The sequence below is a fragment of the Micromys minutus genome, assembly GCF_963924665.1.
Source record: "Micromys minutus genome assembly, chromosome: 33".
In the NCBI taxonomy this organism is placed as follows: Eukaryota; Metazoa; Chordata; class Mammalia; order Rodentia; family Muridae; genus Micromys; species Micromys minutus.
This window is the reverse complement of record NC_137968.1, coordinates 7416465-7435019: the sequence shown is the minus strand read 5'-3', so window position 1 is coordinate 7435019 and position 18555 is coordinate 7416465. Positions and strand designations below refer to the sequence as shown.

Genomic DNA, 18555 nt, shown 5'->3' with positions numbered 1-18555 from the left:
CAGTCTGGTGGTTCCTCAGAAAACTGGACATAGTACTACCTAAGAACCCAGCTATACCATTTCTGGGCATATACCAAAAAGATGTTCCAACATATAACAGAGTCACATACTCCACTATGTTAGAAGCCTTATTTATAATAGCCAGGAATTGGAAAGAAGCCAGATGTCCTTCAACAGAGGAATGGATACAGAAAATGTGGTACATTTACACAACAAAGTATTACTCGGCTATTAAAAATAATGAGCTCATGAAATTCTTAGACAAATGGACGAATCTAGAAAATATCATCCCAAGTGAGGTAACCCAGTCACAAAAATACCCCCATGGTATGCAGTCACTGATAAACCCTAAAAGCTCAGAATACCCAAGATACAATTCACAGACCACATGAAGCTCAAGATAAAGGAAGACCAAAGTGTGGGCGCTTCAGTTCTTCTTAGGAGGAGAAACAAAAATATTCTCAGGAGAAAATATGGAGAGAAAGTTTGGAGCAGAAATGGAAGGAAAGGCCATCCAGAGACTGCCCCACCTGGGGATCCCATATTCAGCCACCAATCCCAGACAATATTGTTGATGCCAGAAAGTGCATGCTGACAGGAGCTTGATATAGCTGTCTCCTGAGAGGCTCTGCCAGAACATGACAAATACAGGGGTGGATGCTCGCAGCCAACTACAAAACTGAGAATGGGGTCCTTCATGGAGGAGTTAGAGAAAGAATTGAAGGAGTTGAAGGAATTTGCAGCCCATAAGAACAGCAATATCAACCAACCAGAGAGCCCAGGGATTAACCCACTTTCCAAAGAGCACACATGGACGGACCCATGACTCCAGCTGCACATGCAGCAGAGGATGGCCTTGTTGGGCATCAATGGACAGAGAAGCCCTTGGTCCTGCCAAGGCTTGATGTTGCAGTGTAAGGGAACATCAGGGCAGGAGGGGGTGGGTGGGTGGATGGGTTGATATATACCCTTATAGAAGAAGAGCGAGGGAATAAGGAATATGACTGGGAATCCGAGAAAGGGGATAACATTTGAAATGTAAATAAAACATATTCAATAAAATCAGTAAAAACAAAAACAAACAAACAAACAACAACAACAAAACCCAATAGGGCTGCTATCCACATCTAGAATAAACCTCATTAGAGGAGTCTTCTCTTTGTGGCTTTGAATCTTGGAAACGCAGGTCTCCCTTTGCTACAATTACTATCATCGGCACACTGTAGACTTAGTTTCCCCTGCAGGTATCTTTTACATGCTTGTTAAAATAACTCAAGGATGCATGCACTTATAACATTTCAATTACAGTACGTCTTATTTCCAGAGTGAGGCAGTCTTTGTTTCTGGACCTCAAACCAAACCATATTCACGGGGCAATAATTCCATTAAATTCATGTAAGTTTATGAACAGTTTCCACTGAACCTTGGTTAGCGGCTCAACACCCCTAAGGAAATATTTACAGGAATACGATCCTTCAGAATGCAGAGGACAATTGCTCGGAGGTGTGACATTGACAGGGATTAATATGGAGAGAGTTAGTCACTTCTTACAAGAGGAAGAGACGCGACTGTAGCTTAACTTGAATAGCGTGGACTCATAATGTGGCCTTCGTTACTAGAAAGAGGCAGCTCAGATGCTAAGAGGAAGGATGCCACAGCGCACCATGGTGACTGTTGGATCAGATGAAGCTCTCTCTCCATGGGAGTCTAATGTGGGCAGCGTTGAATTGCAGCCCCCGGGCATCGATTCTCCTACCTGGGGACCCCCAGCATGAACATCTCAGACATTTTGGATTTTACCAGTGCACTCTAAAGGTAGATTTTCCATTTTAGGATGAAGGGTGGTGTTTTCATTAAATTGCCCGTTTCACTTTTTTTTTTCACTCCTCCCTACAGCCTCCATTTGCAGAACACCCACCAAGCCATGGGAGCCGTGACAGACAATTAAGCTGATGGACTCTCTCTCTTGCTGAAGCTCACCTTGTCTCACGTGACCCTAAATCATGTCATCCCAGCAGGGTGAAGTGAGGCTCCCCACGACAGTTGCCTGTGTCAGACCTGTGCTGTGTCTGTGTGCTGGGTCACACTCACCGGAGTCTGAGATTCTATGGTCAACATTGGCTTTCAATCTCTTCTTCCCCAGAGCCACGCCTCCGGTCCCATTCCTCCTCCATTTCCTCATGCTCTTCTTCCATTCCTGCTCTGCCTCCTCTCTCTTCTCCTCCCCATGACCACCCACCTTCCTTGATGTTCTGTTTGTTTTCCGTGTGTTTCATTTCATCTTCTGGTCCTATTGCGCAGGTACATGTTCGTATGTGCACATATATGTGGAGGTCAGAGTTGACACTCTTTACCCTTCTCGGTTGCTGTGGGCTTTACTTTTTGAGATCATCAGTTCAGGTAGAGTGGATGGTCACATGCCCCACGCATTGCCCATCTCCTAGGCCAGAAAATGTAGGGATGCTCACCCAAGCTCAATATTCCACACACGGGTGCTGAGGATTTGAACTGAGGTCATCTTGCTTGAGTGACAGCGTTTTCCTCTCTTAAGCAAGTGTACGGCCTTTGAAGATTGATTTCACCCAGCTTTTCCAGGCTAAAATTATTTTTTTACAAAAGGGGTCACCCTTTTAAATGAATTTAAAAAGATTCATAAGACTTAGAGAAATTAAAGTTCCTTTGAAAATGTAATGATAACTTTATCCTAATAAGAACAGAAGAGTAAATTATATTCTAGGTTGATAATTCCCCATTTAAGTATTTCATTAGTAGTGTTCAGAATATATTTTAAATCTCCTAATTCTATTTATTTATTTATTTATTTATTTATTTATTTATTTATTTATTTATCTAAATGAGTCACTCAGCACTCACACCTAAAAATCCAAGGACACATTCTAAGGAAGCTATTAAGAATTAAGTTCTTCAGAACACTGCACTGAATTTAAACAAATAATTATACCCTAAATAAACTCTTTACTTATCTAAAAATGAATTCACAGAGCTATAGCAAATCAGTAAATGAATCCTGACTCTGATGCCATTTCTGTTTGCAGAAGAAAATGAAACGAGTTCTTAAAGAAATTGGGAGTTAGCAGACTTCTCTCTCAGTCTGGTATTACATGCTGACACTTTTCTTTCTTTATATTTAAATACTTCACAGTTTCATTTTTTTCTATTAAAAGGAATTCTGACATTCAGATTCATCCCTCGATATTACTGTTCCTCGCTGGTATAGAGAAACTGTTGATTTACAGGAAGTTATCTTCCAACTTCTTGGCCTTATTTTCATAGACAGGATTAAACAGGCACCAAAAACCAAAGATGAGTTAGCATGGAGTTATTCAGAAATATGGACCTATGATGGAATTTTGAGTCTTTTTTTTTTTTTTTTTTTTTTTTAGTTTCATTTAGTTAAAAAATTTTTGAGACATGAAGCCTAAAGAAAAGAGAGACTGATGAGCAACCGCCTACTCTACATGTGAAGCTCTGTGGTTGGCCTATTAGTCCTTGGTCAGAGAGCAGATACTTGTTGGAAAGCACATTAGAAAGATGCACTCTTCCAAGTTCCAATTCCCCTAGTGTGGGAAAAAAGATATTAAGTACCATTTGTGTTCAGTGCGAGGCTTGGGCCCTTTCTAGAATCCCCGGGGTGCCAATAGCATTGAAAGTGTTAAATGTGGATGATGGAAATCTCACAGGACCCTCACCCCTAGATGAAGTACCACAGGTAACCGATAAATCACAAAACAGAGAAAGAATCCGAAGGCGAGCCACTAATGGGTACCTAATCCCATTTGGTCATCACTAAACACATATGAAAATGAGAAACACTGAATAACCCAGCGGGTGGATCTACGTAATAAGATAAACAAGAACAAGAACAAGTAGTCATGGTTTTGAGGAGTGGGGAACACAAGGAGTTGAAGGGGAGGAGAAGGAAAGACATGCTGGAAATGAAGTAACACATACCAAATTATCTAAAAGCAAATTAAAAAGAAAAACAAACTCTTCTCACTCTTATATAAGACACTCTGAAAATCCATTTTTAAAAATTCTACGCCCAGGTAAACACTCAGGAACCACCCCCCTTCCTGGGCTCGTGTGTTTGGTTTTGAGGTTAGAATGCAATTCACTCACCATGACAGATTAGATACAGACATTGCAGCAATCTGTGATGAAGTCGGCTCTGGAGTCAGGATAGGGAGTTGATACCTCCGCGTGACAGGACCACTGCCCGTTTCCACAGGCACGGCCACTTATGTACTCAGGGCTTGAGAGGACCTGTGGAGAAAACAAAAACGTGGATGTTTCTAGGACAGAATCTTAGGAACAGCAATAGGTTTCTTTCAACCAGACTGGAAGCTGCAATACAGAGAAACATACACCAAAGCATATTCTATTTTAAGGCAAACCAGACGCCATATATGCGTGATAGAATCTAAAAGGCCATGTGAGTGGTTGGATTCCTTATCAATAAAACCAAATAAAATAAAAGGAATCAAAGTTCGACTTTTTAAGTTAGTTTTACACATTTTTGGCAAAAAATGATTAGCATCCTCATTTTTCTTCCAGCGGAGACACTAGAAGGCACAAATAAACGCGTAAATGCATCAATACAAAAAAACACAAAGACCTTGGCGTGAGTCATGGTCACATTACTCATCTAAAAGAAACACAAATGCACTCACCATTGCTTTATGTTGTAGAAATAGGAAGTAACATGGTGGAGAAGGGTTCAGAGTTTTTACATAACAAATATTGCTGCATACATTTTTTGAGTATCTATTGTATATATTGTCCTATAATTTTAAACCAATTATTTCTCAGAGAACAACTAACCCCGAAATGCTGTTATCACTCTTAACTGCTCAGGATATTTTCTATTATTCTAAGAATGCTTATTGAGCATATACTATAGGCGCTAACACCAGCGTGGGTATAGGCTTGGAATAAAGATGAATAACTCTTAAATAAGACACTGACCCTATTTCCAAGCAATATTTTATACAAAAAAGTCATTACATTAAAATGAAGATTTTCAACAAAAGCCACTACAGTCTACATACAGGCACAAAAGAGAGTCTTCTAGTTTAGTTACGGAGATTTGAAAAGAATTTCTAAAGAAGATACCTATAAGTTACCACCAAAAAAATCTTAGTTAAAAGTTAAAAAAAAAATCCAGTGTCCTAGTATATTAGCAGGCCAGTTTACTTGTCTCTTGCATAAAATAGCTTGAAGAACAGAAGTCTATGAAAGAATAACTCCACTGTATCAAGCATGTTTCCTTCATGTGTCAACATACGTGTCCTCTTCCTACCTTATTTTGTCTGCTGAGTGCCAGTGAGTGTCTGCACTCCAGCCATCAGAAGGGAGAAAAAAAATTAAGAGATTATGTGGCCTAACGTTTACATATCATTTCTGCCTAAATTTTATTCATCAGAGTACATGGTCCTCTGGCCACTGTAAATCAAGATGAAGAGGAGAAAATTCTGCAATTTCTCTGGGTATTTGTATACTCAAATACATACTAATGTGTCTATCACACGAGAAGGTGAAGCAGAGAGTGAAAGATTAGAAGAGTCTATCCCACACTCAAAACGTAAGTAACCTTGACCCTGGAGTATTTTATAACTGCTGTGTCCTTCACAGAAGGATGAATCCTCAGTAGAAGAGAGGCAGAATCAGCCTATGAATGGCTAATGGTTTTACACGAATACTTTATAATAATATTAAAGTTCATTTTTCGTAGATTCATTAATAGTCAACGAGTATGTATTGTGCCTAACTACTTAGCACTTAAAAATAAATGCTGTGGATTATGTGAAAGAATAATCATGATACTATTGGATTGGATAGACCCAATATAGTCAGTTGATTAGATCAAATCACCTCTGCGGGGTCAGTTTGTTGATTAGGTCACTGGGCTCTACCTTAATCCGCGGGTGGGTTAAAAGTTTAAACCTGTGATTGAAAGATAGTGGGACTATGGGATGGGAGAACATTTCTAGATGATGTTGGTCTTTTTGGGTTTCTCCTTCAAGGCTATGCCTTGCCCTGGTCCCCTCCTGATGCTGATACACTCTACTTTCTTCCTGTCTGCTATAAGATGAGGAGCTTCAGCCACATCCTCTGGTTGCCATGGTGTCCTGCCTCACCTGGGGTCCAGATTTAATGGAGCCAAGGAATATGTACTAAAATTCTGAAATAATGGTGATCTAGAACAAATTCTTCTACATTTCAGTTTACAACTTAAAATTAATAAAGAAAAATACAAGATGATGGATAAAAATTAAACAGGAAATGAAGATCTGCGGATTTGTACGAGAGCAGATGAGTCACTATAGTTAGGACAGAGAAATGAGCTTAATTCTAATGGGTTACAATTTTGACCAGAAACTGAGGACAATTTTGATCTCTTGTAGAATAAGCAGTCATGAGTTCCACAACCTAAAATGTCCGAGTACATTCCAAAAGAAACTGTCAACTATCCCCCTTCTTTGGTTAACTATTAAGGCACGTAGCTGGAGATTGCTTAGATTATAGAAACTCTACCTTTTGTCAACCCCACAGCTATCCTCAGCCTCACTTACCTGGAATTTATCAAGAACTCAGTTACCAAGAACAATATGCGTAGGGTATTTTCCAGTCCTATACATTCTTCTGGATATATTTAATCCTATCTTTAGAGAGCTGTGTGTCTGGATGTCATTATTTTAATAAATAATCTAATTTCTTTTATTGAATTATACTGGGCATTTTTGCCCAGAGTTTCCAATGAAAGATATTAGAGAAAATAATAAGCAAAGACCACAACTATGAAATGTGCTATTGGATTTAATAGAATATTTACTAATACTGTCTTTATGAGCATTCACAAGGACAAGTTCTCTTAGAATTCAACACCAAAAAATATTATTCTCAACTAGAGCATGAATTTATAACTTTCAGCTAAGATGTACCATAATTTAACCACTATCAGTCCCTTCATTGCAGTGAAACATGACTTATTTTCATGTTAGATTAAATCTTTAAAGACATATGAAGTGAAACGGTGTCCCTAAATGCCCAGGCAAATTGGGAATTGTAAGTGTTCCTTTTTGATCATTGTTTTAGCATAATGTTAAGAAAAATAGCCCGTGAGTTAACAAAAGGCCCAACCATTAATCTAGTCATTAAAATCCTGAGTGGCTCTTGAACGTAATAATGGATTACAGGGATAGTGCTTTAATAAAATATTTAAACATAGATTATTCATAAACAAGAGTTTATGTTTCTAATGCAGTTGAAAGAAACTATATTTTAACAAGTTCAGCTAGTTGCAAATTCTTTGTAATAGAGTAGTGGGATATTCAAAGCAATTCTGGTGCAGTGAGTTTGTCCACACAAATGAAGCTGCTCAAAACTTAGTCTTATAAATATTTTGTATTATTTAAATCTAAATAGTCCATGAATGCTGGTTTGAATCACTTAATGCAGAATAAATAAGTTGCATATATCCAATATTAGAGACAATAAAGCTATAAAATACTACTTGAAAAAAAAGCATCACAATGTTTAAAGGTTTTGGGCCATAAAAACAAATATGCTAACTATATAAATAAATACTGCATGAAAACATGCCGAGTGTACATCATGAATTACATGTCGTATTGGTGAGGAGGAGAAACATTCATTCAAATTCTACCCCAAGTACTGCAAGATACAATGGGCATAAATGGGTCAAATGCACTGGAATGGAAAAGAAATACATTTATATTGAAGATTTAAAACAAATGTCAGGAAATCAAATCATCACGGAATATTAAACTCCTGATATGTACATAATTCAGATATCTTTAGTTATCACATGACACCAGCAGCCTCTTTCCTTCTTCATTTGCTCATAAACTAACTCCATGGATCCATATTTTATGTCCTATCCTCTCTGTCCTCATGGAGCTTGCTTGCAATGTTCATTACAAATCTCTTCATATACCACAAGTACTGGTTATTATCAATCACCCCCTAAAAATTTCCGTCTACCTTCATTTACCTACAAACTCTGGGGATACGTAAAGGATCCATTGACCCTGTAAAACCTTGTCTTGACCACCCCCTTTTTGAATTAAATGGCATCAAATTTAGCAAATAAAATTTATGTTATGTGCCCTTTCCCAAATAAGCTCTCGGTATAGAAAGAAAAGTGTTTGATTATTTTGTATCTAAATTCTTGAGTATCCAGAGGTTCCCCAGTATTCATAAAGCTAGGGAGAGGCTTGACGGTGAACCGTGTTCAAACACAGAGAGACATGATCGAATTTATTGGACAGTGACGAATTCACAAGCTACACAAGTTTTACTGACTAAGATTTGCCCCGGGAATTCTGGTCTCACTTAACATTGCAATCATCTTACACAGCGGCTGCAGACAAAATAAAAAGGCTGCAGAGTTCAGAGAAGTCTTACTGAAGGCAGGGGCAGAGTTCTGATCCAGGCACACAGAGCCCCCGTGGGTGGTTGAAAGCCATTTCCACAGACACGTTTTGAGAGCTGTTGCAGTCACACAGAACTCTGTGACTTCAAGGTGGTGGGGGTTCAGGGCAGACCAGGCTCAGGGAAAGGAGAAGAGAGATAGATGTAGGAGCAGATAGAGACTTTGCATCTCAACTGGGTCATACTAAGCAACAGGCACAATGCATCTGGATAGTTTAGTGTCCATCACATGTCTGGGACATGATGTCCACACAGTAGGTTGGATGGCAGGTGAGTAGTACTGTGTGTCCTTGTTTAGATGTCTCTCCTTTTTCATTTAGATGAGAAGGGTATTTGGGTGGTCGGATGTGTCTGAAAAGCTCACAACAATATGCCTATGGCCTCTCAGTTTACCGACATGAATAGATCGCCCTTTCTTATCTGCAGGACAAATGTGCCATGTGTCATACTAGACAGAAAGTAGCCTCTTGCTCACAAACGAGAGGTTGAGATATTCTGCCCCATATTTGCGACCAGTATAGACACAACTGCTGCACTGCAAAATTGTCATTCGGCGCAGGTAACACCCTGTAACCCACCAGTTCTTTTTTATTTTATTTTCTGCATTTGCTTTTTTATTGGATATTCTCTGTATTTCCATTTCAAATGGCATCCTTTTTCCTCCCCACTCCCATCCCCCTCCCATTGCTTCAATGAAGGTGCTCCCTCTCCCAACCACCCTCTCCCACCTCAGCACCTTGGCATTCTCCTACACTGGGAAAACCAGCCTTCACTGGCCTCTTCTGCCATTGATGCCAGACAATGCTACCTTCTGTTACATATGCAACTGGAGCCGTGGGTCTCTCCATCTATGCTCAGTGGTTGGTGTTTTAGTCCCAGGGAGCTCTGGAGAGTTTAGTTGGTTGATAATGCTGTTCTTTCCATTGGGTTGCAGACCCTTTCAGCTCCTTCGGTCCTTTCTCTAACTCTTTCATTAGGGTCACCATGTTCAGTCCGATAGTTAGCTGCAAGCATCTTAACTGTATCTGTATGATTCTGGCAGAGCCTCTGAGGAGGCATCCATATCAGGTTCTTGTCAGGAAGCACTTCTTGACATCAGCAATAGTGCTTGGATTTAATGGCTACATATGGTATAGATCCTCAGGCGAGAGAGTCTCTGGATGATCTTTTGTCCAATCCCTGCTCCTCTATTTGTTCCTTTATTTCTTCCCATGAGTGTTTTGTTCTCCCTTCTAAGAAGGACTGAGGCATCCACACTTTGGCCATCCTTCATTTTGAGCTTCATAAAGTCAGTGAATTGTTTCTTGGGTATTCAAAAAATTTTAGGCTAGTATCTGCTTATCACTGAGCACATACCATGTATGTTCTTTTGTGACTGGGTTACCTCAGTCAGGATGACAGGTTCTAGTTCCATTCACTTGCCTAGAAATTTCATGAAATCAGTTTTGATAGCTAAGGAATACTAAATAAAATGTGTAAGTGTACCACATTTCTGTATCCGTTCATTTGTTGATAGACATCTGGGTTCTTTCCAACTTCTGGCTATTATAAATAAGGTTGATATGAACTCTGCAGAGCATGTGTCCTTGTTATATGTTGGAACCACTTTTGGATATATGCCCAGGTATGGTATATCTGGGTCCTCAGGTAGTACTATGTCCAGTTTTCTGAGGAACTGCCACACCGATTTCCAGAGTGGTTGTACCAGCTTACAACCCCACCGACAATGGAGGAGTTTTTCCTCTTTTTCTGCATCCTTGCCAGCATCTGCTGTCACCTGAGTTTTTGATCTTAGCCATTCTGACTGGTGTGAGGTGAAATCTCAAGGTTGCTTTGATTTTTGTTTCCCTGATGACTAGTGATTTTGAGAGCATTTCTTGAGGTCCTTCTCAGCCAAGTGATATTTCTCACTTCAGAAGTCTTTGTTTAGCTCTGTACACCATTTTTAATAGGATTATTTGATTCTCTAGAGTCTAACTTCTTGAGTTCTTTGTATATATTGGATACTAGCCCTCTATCAGATGTAAAGATATTTTTCCAATCTGTTGGCTGCTGTTTTGTCTTTCTGACAGTGTCCTTTTCCTTGCAATTTCATGAGGTCCCATTTGTCGATTCTTGATCTTAAAGCATAAGCTATTGATGTACTTTTCAGGAATTTTTCGCCTGTTCCTATGTGTTTTAAGCTCTTCCCTTTTTTCTGTTTTATTAGTTTCAGTGTACTTGGTTTTATGTGGGGGTCTTTGATCCATTTGGGACTTGAGCTTTGTACAAGGAGAAATGAAAGAATAGATTTGCATTCTTCTGCATGCTTACTGCCAGTTGAACCAGCACCTTTTTTTCTTTGATTCTATTCCATTGGTCTACCTGCTTCTCTCTGTACCAATACCATGAGGTTTTTATCAGGATTGATTTGTAATACATCTTGAGGGCAGGGATGGAGATTCCCCAGGAAGTTATTTTATTGTTGAGAATAGTTTTCCCTACTCTGGGTTTTTTGTTAATTCAAATGAACTTGCAAATTGCTCTTTCTAACTCTATGATGAACTGAGTTGGAGTTTTGATGGCAGCTGCATTGAATCTGTAGATTGCTTTTGTTAAAAGGAGTACTTCTGAGAAAGATGATAACCCAGAACAGGGCACGGGCTGATCTCTCAAAATCAGAAGAGTTCTGCCAGCCCATCGACCCACAGAGCACCTTCCCAGCTACCCCAGCAACACTGTGAAAACAGATGCCACAGAATATCAGAAAATCTCAGCTAGCAGCTTTTTACTGTAAGATAAGAAATCTGGACCACAGAGGAACCCAGAGGAAGAACAGATCGCTCAGTAACCCTGCACACCAGCATGGCATTCTCATTCCCATAGAAGCAGTCCTATAATCCAGTTCTAACTTTTCTCAGCAGCAGACATGACAGGCCTCTCGGTTAAGTTATTACCTGCTGGGAAGCATTCCCATCTCTGCCTACAGACATAGGCCTGAGGAGTCCAGCCTCTGTTGCAGACCAGGAGCTATCTGTCACCCAGTACCAGCTCCAGAAAGGAGCAGTCCATCCTACCTGGAATGCACATGGTAATTCAGCAACAAATCTAAGGTCTAGAACCATGTCAATCAAAGCTGAAATCTACGAATGAATGTCTACAGTTACAAGGACAAATTGCTGCTTCATTACCATTGCTATTATCTTTTTTTTTGGTGGGGGGACTCATTATGAGGCAGGCAATATCAAATTCTTTCATGAATTAAAAATAAAAATTGTCCATGACTTTTTTAAGTACTAGCAATAACAATGAAAAATTCTTTAAGATACTTACTAAAAGAACTGCCTTTTCTTTACAACTATAACATTTTATTTTTTATTCTTTTATTTTGGGGTCATATTTAAACATTTGGGAATTCTAAGATGCTTACTGTTTCTTTTTAAATGTATGCATATTTACTTATTTGTTTGTTCTTTTGAGACTGTCTCATGAAACCCAGGTGAGCCTGATACTCTCTACAAAGCTACATAGTTGACAATTATCTTGAAATTCTGCAAAGGTAAACTTATTGCTACCACAATGCCTGGATTTAGGTGTTGTTGTTGTTGGGTTTGCCCAGGGATACATCTATGCTGGGCAAAGCACTCTCCAAACTCAGTTACATCTCTAGCTGAAGCTACTCATATATTTAAGCTATTTTATCCTTACTGAAATCTTCTTAGCACGTATAAATTATGTTAACCCCAGAGCATAATTCACTTTTCAAAACCATCTTGCCTCTTGATTCTATTAAGAACACAGGCTAGTAGCATAATATGCAAATTAGTATCTTTTGTTTACAAAGAAGGGTCAAGTAATCATGACCTTCTAGCAATTACTGTCATCAAAAAAGTTTTGTCAGGATACAGAACTGTATCCCGCCCTAACACCTGAGGGATTAAAATCAGCCTGGATATTACCTCTACAAATGTTCAAGGCCCCTGTCAGCTGGTTTTATACCCATACCCACTTCTATCTAACCTGAAACTACTATCTTGGCACAGGTTAAAAATTCCCACATGGAAACTTCAGATCAGCACAGATGGTAACCTTGGAGACAAGCTAATGCAAAGAAAGCTTCATGTGTCTTTCTCTCTACAGAGCAGCTGTCATCGTGGATGAAGTCATTCCACGGGCATTATGAGTATTCAACTGGACATGTCAGCAACCGGTCTAAAGCGTTTGTTCCCGAGACACCATTGTATAGACAGGAGTCTGAAGTAGGCTCTTCAGAAAAACCTCCCCTCTCCGAATTTAGGCAGTGTTTGTCATATTCAAAACAATAATTGCCAATGGCCTGGTAGCGATTTAAAACTTAAAATTTCAGCCGAAAACCCATTTGCTCTTTTGTCTTTCATCTAGATGACAGGTTGTATAATATACTCTTAGGTTTTTTGAGACAACTTCATCTTATGTTTGTAGGAACTACAAAGACAACATTCTAGCTGCCCACTGAGCCTGTTTCTCTACTGCGCACATCTTTCAGTTCTACATCCTGTTGGTTCTTTCCCTTGGGGAGCCTGACCCCGCAGGGTGCTTGCCTTTGCTATGACTTAAAATGATGCCTTTGCTCTCCTTTGCTTTCAGGACAAAGCCAACAAGGCGCTGCTGTAGACCTACCCCTTTCAGCACCCATGGGTGTTTCTTCACCTTCTCAGTATTTTCATCTCCAACCTCTGTGCCAGGACTCAACCAAGGAACCCACTGCCTTGGGTCAGAGCCTGCTCCATCCCGGTGGGTGTTCCTTTCTGCTCTTGTTGGTTTTACTGCTTTGTTTTGTTTGTTTGCTTGTTTTGCCTTGGTTTTCCCTTCTACCATGTATATCATGAGAGCAATGAAGTCTTCTATCCCTGCGCAAGGTCAAGTCTTCATGAGTTTTGGTCTTAGCCAGTTTTTTTTCATTAGCCATGAATCATGTAAAAAATTTAAATGAACCAACACTAAAAATAAAAAAAAAAACAGATTTTTTTTTTAAAAAAACAACTTCTTTGTGCAAATGTAAACCCTTAGCACTTAGTGGGGATCACTGTTGTCTATGGAGAACCTGAGCACCAGTATTTTCTGCTGTATACTTCATGGATATCATCAGCTGGAACTTACTACATTTTCCACGAAAACTTGGCATTTAACACTATAAATAATATTCAAAAATAATTTCAACAAGATGCAAATACATTCAGCTTCTCTGTTTTGAACCCCCCATGACACACCATCATTTAAATTTTATACTGAGTCTTCTTTACTTCTGTCTAGTTTATAGATCCTCTCCACTCAAAATCAATACCTACCCTTCAGTGAAATGATCTCTGCCTTCCACAGAAGACTGGGTACAGCACTCTGCATTTTGGAATAAGTCAGAAGTCAAACTAATCCTCAGCTCTAAACTCACTTCTTCCAGGTGCTTATTATCAGACTCAAGAGCAACAGGAAAATATCAAGCATTTCAAAGAGTACAATCTGTCTAAGCCAGCCAGTCCTTTCAGGTTTTACAATACACTTTGATGAGTCACTAAAGATTCAATCAGATGTGGATGAGCCAGTCAAAAAGACTGCCAAAAATCAGCTTAATTAAAAAACAGAAAGAAACAAAGCAGCAGATTGAATTTTAATATATATATATATATATATATATATATATATATATATATATATATATATATTTCAAGTAGAAGAAAAATACTTAGACACTCTAAATGAATCTTTCTGTACTCTCAGAACATATGCATTTCAACATTCAGAGTTAACTTTGGAAGAAAGAGGAAAATGTCCGGTAAACAATGTGCTTAGGAACGTAACACAGGCTATTAGCAGATGGATTCCCACCCCCAACCCAAAGATTGCTTCAAGGTCTGGCACCTCACAGCCCAGATTGAGTCAATGGCCTTCATCTGAAAAATGCCTCTACTCCTCCAGCCTTGCAAGTGCCCCCACTACGAGCCTGGTTTCTCTCTGAATAACCTAATCAACTCCATGCCCATGTGTTTCAGAACAGACAGGAAGTTCACTGAGTTCCTACTTCTAGAAATTCCCCCTCTCTCCTTGAAGAAAATATTTATGAAGTCCAGCTTAAGTATCAATAATTTAAAACCCTGAGACGTTCTAGTCTTGTTACATATTGTCAATATTATACTTCTCAGTTTTCCTTCATATTATGGTTTACCTTTCTGAGAAAGAGGAACACAGTTAGTAATGAACACCATGGTATTTAACCACATAAGCTATAGTAATCAGTTGAAGATATTTGCAGTCTGACATTTTTTAAGCCACTGGGAACGGGGAAAATCATTTCCTAAAGTGAAAATAAGGCTAACAAAGGGTCTTAATACCTATGTAGAATATAATTGCTTGTGGATATTTTAGAGCACAGACAAAAAAGCAGGAGAAATTCGATAGTTGTCGATTCGTTTATTTTGTCTGTCTTCAAAATTCTTGACATTTATTTGTCTTAAACAAAGGTATCTACGGAAAAGATTCAGATTTGCAAAAGCAAGACAGGCAGGGAGAAAGGACCTTGTTCAAAGAGAACCTTGTTCGGTGCCAAATGGTCAGTTCCTGAAATCATACCCAGAAGTGACGTTAGATAACCTGAGCAGGTTATATTTAAGAACGCGTGTGTTGTACCAATGCACATGGAACAACACTGAAAGCAACGGTCATGGGATTTGGATGAGACTGGGTCTGGCTCAGGGTCTATGGAAGGATGGGGAGAAAGGAATCGGGGGGGGGGATGTTGTGATTTTATTATAACCTAAAGGAAACATTTAAGCATTAAAAAGAAAAGAAAGAAGGAAAGCTTGCTTTGAAGAGAAGAAATGACCATATTAGCTGGTCAGCCCCAGAGGTAGAGAGTATTCAGAGCATTCCAGTTTCTCAGAGATATAATACTTCCCCAGTGAAGCATTTCCCACAGACACAAACCACAAGAATACACTTGTACATAACTCTTTTGCTTCAGTAAATGTTTTTTTTTTTTCCTTTAGGGCAGTATTTTAAAATACCATGATCAAAATCAGTTTACATCTCTGACCTGTCACTGAGTCTGGAAAAGAACTGACTTGTGCCAGAGCCTCTGACTTACAGTTCTCCAAATTCATACTTTAAAGTTGAAAGCAAAAGAGCTTCCATTAAGAGAAAAAAGTTCTTGTGGGTGCACGTGTATGGATGTTCATGTGTGAGGGTATATGCATGGGTTTGTATGTAAACAAACACATACACATGTCGATGTGTATGTTTATATGCATACATATGTGTATATGTGTGAACATATGTGTGTTTGTATGTATGTGTGTATGTTGGTATGTATATGTAAGCATACATACATTTCTGAAGTTATTGTCTCCTGCTATACTGAAGTTCCTCTGTAAAAGTGGGAGTGTGTGACTAACCGTTACCACTTACACTTTCGAAAGTTTAGTTGTGTGTTAATTTTATTTATTACTAGGTGTGAATCTGGGGAGATTATCTAATGAGGAAACTATCATGTTTTTATAACAGAACAATATACTATTTTAAATATCTTTTTTATTCCTCAATCTCTTTTAAGACTCACTACCCTTAATTTATAACAAATACCCATTTAATGTGTTGTTCCTGACATACTAGAATATTTACTTGTTACATAGCAGTCTTACTCCAAAGACTTAATTTAATTAGTGGAGTTGGTTGTAAAAAAAAAAAAAAAAACTATATCTACAAATGGCATGGAAAAATATTGACAAGCAACTCCCTGTAAATGAAATACATAAAAGGAGAAAGATTAAGAGCAGCCATTGCAATGTTTTCTACTCTCTTGAGTCAAAAGAAGATGTCAAAGTTTGGGTTTACTCAATATCTTCCCAGTTTCTGTTTGCTGATCTGTGCACTAAGAATGATGCAACTTTGCCTAATGTGGCTTTGGGACTTATAAGATTTGCTGCAAAAGCTTTGCAAATATCTATAAAGGTCAAAGAATACAGAGGCTTACGAGGAAAGGCCTGAGATGCTCACACTGTAGCAGGCAGCAGAGAGCCAAGTCATGCCGTTCTTTGGGATCCTTGGGGCCTTCACGTTCACTTATTCAACACGTGTTCAAAGGACAGGAAGAGTTACATGTGTCAGAATTACAGCAGGGAAAAGAAAAGCCCCGTGTCACTGTGTGATTTAGGTCTTGTCCAGAAAAAAAAATACATTAAAGGGAAATATCTGAACCAAAAATAATGAATGTTGTGAATAAAAGTAAGTCTCTCAAAGTATCAGGCATGGTCAGAGAGGGCCTAGCTCAACAGAGAGGAGACTTTGGGAGAAAGTTCAAAAGGGAGCAATTTCAAGTCTTTCTAACATATTTGTGAACACTTAGGGGTTGAATAATATATCAAAAATAAATCTGAATGGTTGAAAAATGGTATCAAAAATGAAAATAGGATGCTATCTCAGGGAACAGTTTTAAAGCTCCTTATTATACATACCTGTGCTATGTCAAAGAGATAATTTTAATATTTCTCATTGAGTCTCTTGGCAGGCCACTATTATGACCTCTTTGAATCAGAACATTTCCTTTCTTGTCTGTCATTAACAGCTGCTCTAATCACGACCTATCCCTTGACAGCTGCTGCAATCACAGACTACCTCCTGATGGCTGCTCCAATCATAGGCTGCCTCCTGATGGCTGCTCCAATCACAGACTACCTCCCGATGGCTGCTCTAATCACAGACTACCTCCTGATGGCTACTCCAATCACAGACTACCTCCCGATGGCTGCTCCAATCATAGGCTACCTTCTGATGGCTGCTCCAATCACAGACTACCTCCCGATGGCTGCTCCAATCACAGGCTACCTCCCGATGGCTGCTCCAATCACAGGCTACCTCCTGATGGCTGCTCCAATCACAGACTACCTCCCGATGGCTGCTCCAATCACAGACTACCTCCCGATGGCTGCTCCAATCATAGGCTACTTCCCGATGGCTGCTCCAATCACAGGCTACCTCCCGATGGCTGCTCCAATCACAGACTACCTCCCGATGGCTGCTCCAATCACAGACTACCTCCCGATGGCTGCTCCAATCACAGGCTTTCTCCCAACCTAATAAGCAATGTCATTTTAACATTCACAAAGTGAGCTTAAAATCAAAATTAACCCCAAAGATATAGGGAGGAATACTACACACTCTGCAAAGGAAAAGTCCACCAAGAGGATGCTACAATTCTAAACATCAAGTTATCAAACAGGAGGGTGCCCATTCACAAAAGAAACCCTTTTAGAGGTAAAATCACATAGGAAACCTCCCACCTTGACAGTGGGTGACTTTAGTACTCCACTCTTGCCAACAGACAGGCCATCCAGATAACAACTAAACAGAGAAAGGCTGGAGCTAACTGATGTCATAAAACAAAGGAGCTAACAGATATTTGCCGAACATTTCATCCAGACACAAAAGAATACATTACCTCATCAGCAGCTGATGGAACTTTTTGGAAAATTGACCATATTTCTACACACGCCAATGTCAGCATATATAAGAAAATTGAAATAATACCCTGCATTCTATCTGACTGTGCCATTTGGTTGTATGTGAACTCGATACAGGATCCAATTATCAGATGGGAGGGATATACATTTAAGAAAATGCCTCTATAAGATCAGGCTATGGGCAGGCCTCTAAGGCATTTTTTTAATTTAATGATTAATATGGAAGAGCCCAACTCATTGTGGGTGGTACCATCCCTGGGTTGGTGGATCTAATTTTTTTACGAAATCAGGGTGAGCAATCTATGAGCAAGCCAGTAAGCAGTACCCATTCCAAGGTCTCTGGTTCATCTCGTGCCCCCACTTCTTACCCTGTTTGAAATTCTAGTCTGACTTTCTTTCAGGACTAACAAGGGATATAAAATGTAAACCAAATAAACCCTTTCCTCCCAAAGTTGCTCTGGTGATGGTGCTCTCCGCATAACCATAGTAACATTTGTCACACTGCAGTAGAAAGCTGGATACCCGCAAGGAAAACAAAGGAAAGCTTACAAAATCATGAAAACTTAATTAATCACTGCATGAAACATGAGTCAAGGAAGAAATTAAAAACTCT

At 39.3% G+C, this 18555-nt stretch overlaps 1 protein-coding gene across 2 annotated transcripts in view; it reads right to left on the bottom strand.

Annotated features, from left to right (window-relative positions):
* OXR1 (oxidation resistance 1) overlaps positions 1-18555 on the bottom strand; it is a 385387-nt gene that overhangs the window by 305193 nt on the left and 61639 nt on the right. For both annotated transcript variants that reach the window (XM_080909421.1, XM_080909423.1), the window contains exon 2: positions 4141-4284. In XM_080909421.1, coding sequence (XP_080765547.1) covers positions 4141-4163 — 23 coding nt within the window. In that variant the 5' untranslated portion in view covers positions 4164-4284. The remainder of the gene's footprint in view (positions 1-4140; positions 4285-18555) is intronic.